General features: G+C 38.6%; 1 protein-coding gene across 2 annotated transcripts in view; it reads left to right on the top strand.

Moving 5' to 3' along the window:
- The first annotated feature begins 1,407 nt into the window (after window positions 1-1,407).
- The window catches only part of PDLIM3 (PDZ and LIM domain 3), a 32,716-nt gene continuing 22,170 nt past the window's right edge, over window positions 1,408-11,953 (top strand). The window contains exons 1-2 of one of the 2 annotated variants that reach the window (XM_012644031.1): window positions 1,408-1,659; window positions 11,098-11,249. In XM_012644031.1, the coding sequence (XP_012499485.1) occupies window positions 1,567-1,659; window positions 11,098-11,249 (245 nt within the window). In that variant the 5' untranslated portion in view covers window positions 1,408-1,566. The remainder of the gene's footprint in view (window positions 1,660-11,097; window positions 11,250-11,953) is intronic. The other variant, XM_012644030.1, reaches the window with a different exon arrangement.

Below are 11,953 nucleotides of genomic sequence, written 5' to 3'. Positions count from 1 at the left end.
GCTTCCTGTATCTTCTTTCTCTTTTCTCCATCAGTCTTGAAACTGCTTCCAAACAAACTGCTCTTTTAAAGGAATGATATGGCTCTGCTCTCCTAGACTGATACGGCCCTGTCGTATTGGACATTATTATGCCCAGCAGCCTTGCTCTTGGGTTTTAAAAGCACTTCATGCATCTCTTCCCTCGTCCTCCCTGCTCTCTTTGGGAATCAGAGCATCCTGATGCACACCCCCGGGAATCCTTGATTCCACACCGAGATCACAACAGGACCCCACCCAGGCCCTCCTGATCGTTATTCCTGTACCAGGCAGACATTGAAGTCAGGCAGACCTGGGTTTTCTATTTCAGCTCTACTATTCATTAGCTGTGTGACCTTAGGCAAGTTACTTAACTTCTAAGAAATTATCTCCTCACCTTAAAAAAATAAATGATTGGGACTAATAATAGTAATCTGATGAACTTGTGAGGATAAACCAAGATCACACGTGTAAAGCAATCACTATAGCACCTGGACCCTAAAGATGCTCTACGAATACTCAGCCTTTCCTTTCTCCTGTGGGCAGTTTCATTGAGTGTTGAGGTCCTCTTGGTCCACCTTACTCACACTCCACTGGGCACCCTCACCCTGGTTGCACCTCCTACCCACAGGGCAGCCTCAACCCCTAGGTTATGGTTACACTCCCCTCTCATGTATCCAAAACATAGTGCAGAGAGACCAAAGTTGAGGGAGGTGACAACCGCTCCACTCAAAATTCTTTGTATTTATATTTTGAGTGTACTGATTCATCGTCCATTCATACGAACTTCTATAATAGATGATTCATCGGATAGGGTATATGTTTGCACATTTTCACTTTTAGATTTCTTCATTTATAAAAAAATTTAAGTATATTTATATATGTATTAATTAATGTATATTATATACCCATAAATATATGTAAATATGTACATATATTTTCAATTGTAGAAATGTTTAATATTTATTGAGAATCGTACTGTGCAGAAGTGCTTATTAAATTCTCACAGTAACCCTACAAGGTAGGTACAGCTATTACCCCTACTCGACAGGTGGGGAAACTGCGGTTGAAGGACGTTAAGTAACTTAGCCAAAGTCATAGATCTAGTAAGTAAATATTACCGCACTCAGATTTGCTAAATAGCTTGCTGTATTGATGATGCTTGTTTCTTATTTTAATCGAAAGCATGAAGGCTGTGGTCTGACGGCTTTTAACTTCCCCTCAAGTGCGCTGCTGAGCCGCAAGCAGGAGATAAACAGCAGGACAGGTGTTCCTTCAAGAGTGATGGGAGCTGTAACCCGAAGCCTCCCCCAACGCGTGCCAGAGGGTCCGGGAGGCTGCGCCCAGCGGCGCGCTGTGACTCCCGCGGCTCAGGCCCGGCTCTTACTTCCAAAGTTGGAGCTCTCCTTGGTGGGAGGGGGCGGGGGGGAGGGGAGACCAGTGACGTCACCCCCGAGCCGTGATAAAGCTCCCCCGCCGCGGACGGGGACACTCCCGGTGGGCAGGGCCGCCCCTCGCTGCGCCCCGCGGAAGGCAGCGCCAGGAGGCACCATGCCCCAGACGGTGGTCCTCCCGGGCCCTGCGCCCTGGGGCTTCAGACTCTCGGGGGGCATCGACTTCAACCAGCCTTTGATCATCACCAGGGTAAGCATTTGCCGGCCTTGCTTTTGCAGCAAGTCGGGGACTCTGGCGTCCGGGGAGACGCCAGGGGTCCCCTGGAGCAGAGAGTAGCCGGGAACCCCGGTGGGGCGGGCGGGACTGTGCGCCGGTGGGTCCTGGGCTGCGGCTCCCAGGTCGAGGGCGGCGGCGACTCTGTGGCAAGTTGAAGTTCGGAGGATGCGGAGCGGCTCAGAGGATTAACAAAGTCAGCTCAGAAGCTCTCCGCATCCTCTGGGTCTCTGGCAACTTTCCGCGGAGAGGTCAAGTGACGGCGTGATTCCCCCTGGCTCAGGGAAGGCGAGGCTGCGAGGGCTGGGGTGCCTTGTCGCCCCCCACACCCTGTCTCCCTCCAGGCGCAAACAGGTGGGGCCCGGGAAGGAGGAATGGAGGACTGACACGCGGTTGTACGCCGCGGTTATTTCTTGGAGCTAGACGCGCATCCAGGCGTTTTCCTTGTCTGGATGAAAACGTCAGCAGCCGCGCTGTCCGCAGGGCACAACCTGGGTTGGCCAAATTGGAACCGTTCATATCAGCCCAGACAGAGAAAATATCCCTAATGCGTATTCCTGAGTTTCCAGGCATGTTGAATAAATATTTTCCAAAGCTGGGAACTTGGCTTAGGAATCATCACCTATAACTCAAATTACAAAGAAAACTTGTCAGATAGTTTAGTTTACCTGGTGGAAAGTACCCACCCAGGCTAATGACTCTGAAACTAATACTTTAATATCAAAGTCAAGCTTTTCTTAACTTAATGTTCTCAAGAGTATTGTCTAATTGTGAAAAATAAAAAAGTAAAAATGAAACCTCAGCGTTTCTCTCCTGTCAGTAAATTTCTACAATTAATTCTAAAGCATTATTTGGTCTAGTTGATTTTTTTTCTAACATAAGTGTTTTTCTTAATAGAAAATTAATATTATTCTTTTAGTTATCACATATAAAGTATTTGAAACCTATTTAAAGGCATAAGCTTTCATAATATTATACTTCTGTTTTCGGAATTTTATACTTTGTTTTCTTCTCCTTGCTGCTTACACTGTATTTTATAAATGTATACTTTGTAATCTGATTGCTCATATAGATTTTGAACAAGGTAATACCTTTCAAATTCTGTTCTATTTATAGATGTCTATGAGATTTGGGAACCAACGTCCTTTTTAAAATTTCTCAAAGCATGTGTCATATAGAAGGGTACGATGAAACATTTCAAGCTTTGTTTTACATTTTTCAAAAACATATAAACACATCTGACATGTGTTTTTATATGAGACATGAAGACTGTTTAAACCACCCCAAAAAAATGTTCCTAAGTAAATTAAGCAGAAAACGCTTCAGTAATCTGGGCCAAGCAATTCCTTTTATAGATTTACCAAAGAAAACAGTTTCCATTATCTCTACTAAGAAATATTTTCAGTTTCTGGAGTATAGTTTTCATTTTTTTATATTAAAAGAAATAAGTTTTTGAATCCTAACAAAGAATAAATCATATTTATATTAAATCATAAATAAATAATTTTGTCACAAAAATCATTTAAAAGATTTAAAAAGAAATATTTTGCTGATACCATGTGATGTGTCAATATAATTTAATCATATGTTTGAAATTTCATGTTGATAATATAAACATTTATTTTAAAGCAGTACTTACATTCTGGAGTTGAACAATGGAAGCTATTGGTAAATGTGTTTGATATAAAGACAATTAATTATCAACTGGGAAGCCAATTCTGTCTGGAATTTTTAACTCATAACTAATTTGTGTCACTCATTTTGACACTTGGTTCAGTAACAGTGCATGACCAGATATGATTATTTCCCTTGATTATGCCTTTTCTCTTTAGTTAATTTAACTCCAGGAGAACAGGTAAAAGTAAACTGTTTTGTATCCCAAGTGTCCCCAAAGCTATGGACGTAGTAGATTCTTATTGAATAAATGCATGCAATATGCACTTGAACTTTTATGCTTTAGTGAACACCTAATTTAAAATATTTCCACTGAAATTTTAAGAATACTGAAAATCATTTGGAAAAAGACTAAAAAGTATTACACAAAAATAATTGTCGGTGTTATTAGGTAGTAGAATTATTTTATTACTTTTATAATTTTTGTATTATTTTAAAAAATAGTGAATAAAGTTGTATGTGTGCTATTATACTCTTTTGCTTGCCACACATTCTTCTAAGCCCTTTACATGCACTGACTCACTTAAATTTCACAATGATCCTATGATAGTAGTAGCAGTGACATCATCTTTTGCAGACGAGGAGAATAAGGCTTCAAAGGGTTCATTGACCTGCCAATGACCATAAGAGATAGGACAGGATTTGATGCCAGGTCTGTTTGCCTCCAAAGCCTGCATTCTGAAGTCCACTCATGTGAAAAATTCCACTTATTGTCACGATATTTCCAAAGAGTTATTTTGTGCCATCCAACTCATCACTGGTCTTACTGATTTTATGTCTTCAAGATCTACCACTTTCCATTTTTTTCCTACCACTGTCCCTATTCGAGATTTCCTAACTTCACACTTGGACATTTGTCTCCCCCTCCAGGAATTCCCCCTGCATATTCTTCCCAGCCTTCTTTGGAAAATATAAAGTTGCTTCTCTCTCTCCCATTCTTAAAATCCTTCAGTGATATCACCAGTTTATAGAGAATAAAACTCACGGTCTTTAGCATGGAATTCAGGGCTTTTCACCATCTGCCCTCCCAACTTGCATTTCCCACTCTCCTTCTTCCCTCTCTCTCCCTTCTGTCTCCCTTCCCTCCTCTCACTCCACACCTAGGCAGTGGTACTGCTACTCTGCATGGATTAGGGTTCTCTAACATGTCTGCTCCTGACTTCTCCTCTCCCCACCCACCCCACTGTCCTCTATGCCGACGGAAACTCATTCAAGCGCCTCTCCCGAGCCTTCTCCCTGTGACAACCATTTCATCCTTTTGATTACCATAGCTTTTGGCCTATAACCTCTCCTTATATCATGCCTGCCCCACAGATGTTTGCATACATCTGTCTCCCACCAGACTGCATGCTCTCTCAAGGCAGGAACTTTCTGATTTGGGGGCCTTTCAGTGCCTAGCACAGTGTCTAGCACACTGTATATGTTGTAGAATAAATATAGACACAGTATGACCGATTGACTAGATCGTTCATTTTTTATATAATTTTGTTATCATGAATAGTGCAGAATGTTTTCTCAGAAATACTCTACAATAAAGATAAATGAGAATCGTTTTATTATTAGTTGATTTGTCAATGTTAGATAAGTTCTTAAGAATACAAAGAATTGAAATACCAATGTCCACTCTCAATACCACAAAAAGTCCCATAAATGAGATGTATTTCCTCAAGTCCATTAAATCAACTTTTTCCTCCTACAAACTGTACCCTTCCCTCCCTGCCTCACACTATACAAGTACAGACTATAGCAATACTCCTAGACAATGGTGCTCCAGCCAGAGTTTGTGGAAGGGTAACAGATATAACCCTCTCCATCAATTGAAATTACAGTTCACAAAATTAGGACAAAGGGCCCCACCCTATAATTGTTTACAATACAGTTAATCATCCAGATAGTCTTTGTATCATAAAAAAAAAATCAAAAGTCAGGTATATCAAACACCAGACATTCTCAAAACAAATTTAGCAATTGCTTGTCATACACACAATTTGTAGGAAAGCATGTTCTGGGCCATAAATGTGCTGTACTTAATACAATATAAAATTTAAGTTTTGGATGTTCAGTTGAGGGGGGGAGGAGTTGTTATTTCAAACACCATGTATAACTGGCCTAAGCATTTCACAGAGTAAATTTTAAGGTTCACCTCTCTAAGTGAGCATCTGTTCTCTTTCTTTCAAGAAAGTTCTAAGAAGTCTCTCTCTTAAGTTTTTCGACCATCAAGAAGGTGGATTTACTCTCACAGTTACAGATTTTCTTTCACAAAATTCCTGAGGAGTATGATAGTGCCCCTTATCCCTTACCCAAGAGGGATCCATTCCAAGACCCTGCCAGTGGATGTCTGAAACTGAGACTAGTACCAAACCCTATATATGTTAGGTTTTTTCCTACACGTATATACCTATGATAAAGTTTAATTTATAAATCAGACACACTACTCTTGCACTCTGGGGCCATTATTAAGTAAAATAAGGGTTATTTGAACACAAGCACCACAATACTATGACAGTTGATCTGCTGAGACAGCTACTAAGTGACTCGGGCAGATGGCATCTATAGTGTGGATATGCTGGACAACGGGACAATTCAGGACCTGGGTGGGATGGAACAGGATGGCTGTGAGATTTCACCACACTACTCAGAATAGCACACAATTTAAAACTTATGAATTGTTTATTTCTGGAATTTTTTGTTTAATATTTTTAGACAGAAGTTGACCACAGGTAACTGAAACCTCAGAAAGCGAATGACAGATAAGGGAGGACTAGTGTACAGGACAAGCTTCTTTTGTGTACATGACATAAAATGATTGCATACATCTGATGCCAGTTTGTCTCTCTCACAATCCCTCCTTCCCTTCTCCACATCTCCCTCCTTCCTGTCTAGAGCACACCCAGGATCGATATGGTTGTAACTGATAGTGCTATATGAACTTGAGTACCAACACAGAAAATGTTAGTGTATTCTTAAGTTTTGAAGACTTTAACATAGAAAAATGTATGACTTCATTATAAACTGGATTTGAAATTTAAACTTTTAGAAAGGACTGTTTGCAGTTGAATGCAGTTCTTTTCCAGGCCAAAACAAGTGTAGTGGAAAGGTTGATGTGAATAAAAGCCTATTTAATTGTGTTCTAACAAAGACCATGTCTACATGAAAGCACTGGTTCACGTGTTCATAATATTCATACATCCCACAAATATCTTATTACTTGAATGTCTTGTATGTGAAAGGCACTATGAGGGCACACATATAATTTGGCTGGGTTTCCATCTCCTCAGAAGTTCATGTATCAGTAGAAGAGAAGGGACATGTACATAACTTGCCATGATACAAACCTGCCCAGGATTCTACCAGAAAAGTATGGCCAAAGAGATAGAAATCAGGGGAAAGACCCTAAGCAAACTTCTTATACTTTCTGAGCATCAGTTTTTTCATCTTAATATAGAAATAACAATTTTGTAAGATTATCTTAAGAATTAAGCAAGATATCAATTCTCAATAATAATACAATAGTTCTCAACTCTGGCAGCATATTAAGTAGAACCACCCAGAAAACTTTTGAAAATACCCATGCCCAGGTGCATGCAGACATTCTCATATAACTGGCATCAGATATGGTTCTAGAAATGTCATTTGTAGCCAGATGCTACAGGGCTTTAGATTCTAGGGAGGCATATGGAGTTTATTTGGTAGGTATGGAGAACAACTGAATGATGGGGTTTCTCATGATTTCCATCCATGCAGCACTTCAGTATATACTTGTCTTGTGCCATAACTATTTCAATAATTTTCATTCTTAAAAATCACATCAGGGCCATATCTTTGACTTCCCTTATGTCTTCCACATCAATGGAAAACTATAGATGCTTTATAAATTAGTTTTTTCCCCCAGATGGACCCAATAATAGGTTAATATGAATAATAGAAATCATCTGAGGCACTTGTTAAAAACACAAATTCCCTGGCTCCTCTCCTAGAGATTCTGATTCCTGATCCTAAACATCTGGAGTAGGATTGGGGCCTTTATGTTCAACAAGGACCCCAGGTGACCCTTATAATCAGACAAGCTTGAAAACATGGTGCTAAGTGATTGATTGCAGTACTATGTCCAATTCTCTCCCCAGTACTTTTGATATTTGAGACCCCAATGAACATAAATAATAAATAATCCATTGAAAAACTCCATGCCTCATTTCCAGCTCTCTCTTCTCCTAATTTGGGACAACATAGTAATAATAAACTGTGAGTAATAATATAATATAAGGTAAGAATATTATAATAAAGTAATAGTCTAAAGAAATACTGGGAAATAATACATTGTTATGATTAAACATAGTTTAACTTACTAAAACCAGGTCAATTGAGCAGTCTGATCACTAGACAAGCTCAACTTGGAAACTAGGAAGAAGTAATGGCACCATGTTTTCTTCTTCTCTCTCATCCCTCTCTTTTTGTACTTTTTTCTTCCTCATCAACTCCCTCCTTGGAGGTCTGTGGACAGCATGACCAGGTTGAATACAAAGTCAGAAGTGGGTTCTGGCCATCACTGTCCACCACCTTTCCTAGCTGAGTTCTTTGAAAGAGCTGGTGACATACCTGTGTAGCTTCTCCCAACTTAGCAGGAAACCACAGGTTACTTAGGCACCTCTTCTCCTCTGAAAAACAGAGGCAGTCTTCTTTGTCCGCCCTCTCTTAGAGAGTTGTTCTAATAGTCAAAGGTATGAGAAAGAACTTTGCAAATATAACATTTTGCATAAATATAAGAAGGTATTATTACCTTTAGTATTAATATTGTTATTAATAATAACTTTTAGTAGTATTCAATATCTAAGATCTCTAAGTTAGATATTCGATAGCTATTCAATATCTAAGTTCAGATGTCTCTGTTTAAAATGGATATAGACACATACACACACAACTCTACCTTCCACCCATCCTGACTCAAGCTAAAAAAAAGTTAGGCTTTTCCGAATCAAGATTGATTGTTACATAACTTAAATCTATTTAAGTATGTTAGAAAAGCTAAGTCGGGCTTTAAAAGCAAACACATTGAGACATACTTTATCATATTTTAACTCAAAGAAAAGCATTCTGGTCTTATAAAAAATAGAAAATAAAAATAGAAAGTACTGATTTTGACAAACTATACCAGAGAAAATTAAAAGTTTAAGATTATTTTTATCCCTACAACTCACATTTGGGATGGAAACTTTTGTTCTTCTAGCAGTTCTGGGTCTGGGAGAATTTCTAAATGGAAAACATGTATGAAATGCCTTCCAAAGGCTAAGATGTAATAATCCCTAGTGCCTTCACCCACCTGCTATTAACTGTTCCTATTGGAAAATCATCATGGTCACTATAGTGAGATGATCATAGAAATAAAATAAGTACGTAAACATTTTAGTGATGAGGCATAAGATCTAGGACACATGAGAATTTATTATTTTAGTAATTTTATTTATTTAGATTAACATGGATCTCTGTTAGAACCACAAAGTTAAATAGATAGCTAGAATAAGCAAATAAAGAAAAATCAAATAAATTAATGACTAATCCTCAAGTAAAGCATAAGGAACAACCTAGTTTATTCCTAGAGCAGTTTGAGATTTAAGTCAAGTTCTAGGTATTATTCTGCTCTAGTGGGAACATAACAATGATAAGTTGACACTAATAGCCACAACCTTTGGATATATGGGGACTAACACTTTTTCTACAAGCTATGATTTAAATAGTCTTTTTATTCATCCTTCAGTTAAATATTCATTAATTCTAAATACTAGGGCATATACTATGAAGTATTAAAAATATACATAATATTATACATGTCCTAAAGTGCTTCTAGTTGGGAGAACAGACAACATATAGGTAAATAAACCAACATAAAGGTATAAATAGTTTTCATGAAGGAAATGAATAAGGTGTACTGGCGAAGAATAATGGGGGAGGAACTAGAGAAGCTACTTCACATGTTAGGGGGAGTCTCTCTGAGAATGTAGCCTTTGAGCCTAGACCTAATGTCTGAGCAGGAGCAACTGGGTGAAGTGTGGGGGAAGCATTTCAGGCAGAAACAACAGTGCATATAAAGCCCAAAGAGAGTACAAGCTCGGCCTGTTTGAGGAACTGAAAGGAAATCAGGAGGGCCACAGCACCATGGATAACGTGGAACAGGGATGATGTAAAATGACATGAGAGAAGTAGACAGGGTAAGATCCATGTGAGTCTAGAAAGAGGTATATAGTTGGGATTTACCCAGACAAATTGGGAGTAGGCATAGCGGTTAAAAGAATCATTGCCTTTAACTGAATACTCAACATAGTAATAATTTCAAATTTTATATTTTTAAACATTTAAAAATATGGAAAGCCATATTTTCCCATATCCCATATCCTTAAGTATTCCTTTCATTCCTACCTACCCCCTGCCCCAAATGTGGCTTTCTTGTAGACAGCATAAAATTAGATCTTGCTTTTTTACCTGGTTTGACAATCTCTGTTTTTTTAATTGGTGTGTTTAGACCATTTACATTTAATGATATGTAACTGATATGGTTTAATTAAAATCTACCATCTTGTTAGTTGTTTTCCATTTATTTTATCTGTTCTTTATTCATGGAGAAGAGACCTTGAGCGAATACAAACTTCCCTTGTATCTGCGGTTCTCAGGGGTTCTATACACTCATGCTAACTGAGACTCAATCTTTAGCAATTTGATAATGATTTTAGCTGAATTCTTCTTAACAGCTAGTATGGTGGCCACATCTTCCTCTGTGCTCTGCTACAGGTGAGCCCATGCTCATGTCATATCTTTTCTTGGAGGTACCTCTCTTTCCTTAGATTTCAGGTTCATTGCCCTGTGACTTCAGCTGTCTGAAGAGTTCAAGAAAAGTTGTAGTTTTATGTATTATCTGGCATCTTCTTGTTAGTGCAAGAGTGATTCTTTCTCTAGATTTCTACACCCTAGGTGTCCTGTCTTAGTTCAGGCTGTTATAACAAAGTTCAATAAACTGGGTAGCTTATAAACAACAGAAATTTATTTTTCAGAATGCTGGAAGTTGGAAGTCTCACATCAGGGTACTAGCATGGTTGGGTTCTGGTGAGGGACCTCTTCCGAGTTGCAGACAGCTAACTTCTTATTGCTTCCTCACATGGTGGAAAGAGAGCAGAGAGAGCTCTCTGAGGTCTCTTTTATAAGTGCACCAATCCCACTTCTGAGCCAATTAGCTCCCAACGGTTCCATCTCCAAATACCATCACATTGGGGGTTAGGATTTCACCATATGAATTTTGGGAGGACACAAACTTTCAGCCCATTGCATGCCTCTTGTATGAATTTTAAAGATGATAAATTATAGGGATGTTAAAGCAGTTTCAATTTAAATATAAAAGTTGACTAAATTTAATAAAACTCTATTCTCAAATAGAGACTTATGGATGACAAAAAGCTAAAAAATATTTTTCAAATGAAGAAAACATGATTCAGACAGAATCATGAAAGATGTTTTAAAAGAGAATAACAGACACAATGATAGACAAAATGTGGTTAGTAAGAAACAAAATTATTTAACATGATGTAAAAATAGAGATAACACAATTGACCAGTTAAGAGTTATTGTAAGTTAGATTTAAGATTTTCTGCCCAGTTAAACATTGCAAATGTTACCAGGCTGAAATTAAAATGTCAGGCACAAAATTCAAGAAATTGCAGGATGTTGGTTTTTAAATGGTGCCCTGATTTCTTCCAGATAACTCCAGGAAGCAAGGCGGCAGCTGCCAACCTGTGTCCTGGAGATGTCATCCTGGCCATTGATGGCTTTGGTACAGAGTCCATGACTCATGCTGATGCACAGGACAGGATTAAAGCAGCAGGACACCAGCTGTGTCTCAAAATTGACAGGTGCTCCTTAATTAATGGTGCTAAAATCTGATCTGTTTTGCAGGAGAACCTGAACCAGAACTATAAATGGTTTCATCTTCCCAGTAAGGAGGAGTGTCCCAGGGCCTAGAATTTTGACTGGCTTTTTTATATATCAGCCACTATCATCTGCTTTTCACTAAAGTCAGTCAATCTAGTAGTCGTTGGCAAATCATTTCTGAAAAGAATTCTCTGGAATGTCAGAATAATGAAAGAGGCTATGAGAATTCTTTTCCTGTACTAACTCGGTTAATTGACTATGAAAATATAACCACTGGCCACATAAACACTGAACAGTGGGACTAGTTGTACGGCTGTTCTCGAGGTGGTAGAGAATGAAATGGAATTTAGAGATTTTCCTAAAAGAATCTCTTGACTTGCCAAAAGGTGATCATGTTCAAAATTAGTTGCTAATATTCTGTATGCCTTTGACTGTTTTGTACAGAATTCAACCCAGAAGGTATAAGAATGCATGTGCAAAATGAGTGTGTTAGATACTGGGACATTTCTGACCAAAAAAAAAAAAATGAAGAAATTGAACCTGATCTCTTGCCATCAGAACCCTGATCTCAAACTGAACCATGGAAATCAGTTTTTTACCATAGTGGATCTTTGTGTTACCCTGTTACTATCATATTCACAATCTTCCCTGCTGTTGTATGGAAGGATCAATCAGTCCACCAATC

This window comes from Propithecus coquereli, unplaced genomic scaffold (assembly GCF_000956105.1).
Source record: "Propithecus coquereli isolate 6110/MARCELLA unplaced genomic scaffold, Pcoq_1.0 Scaffold203, whole genome shotgun sequence".
In the NCBI taxonomy this organism is placed as follows: domain Eukaryota; kingdom Metazoa; phylum Chordata; class Mammalia; order Primates; family Indriidae; genus Propithecus; species Propithecus coquereli.
Note: the sequence above shows the minus strand (reverse complement) of the source record. Positions and strands in the feature narration are given on the sequence as shown.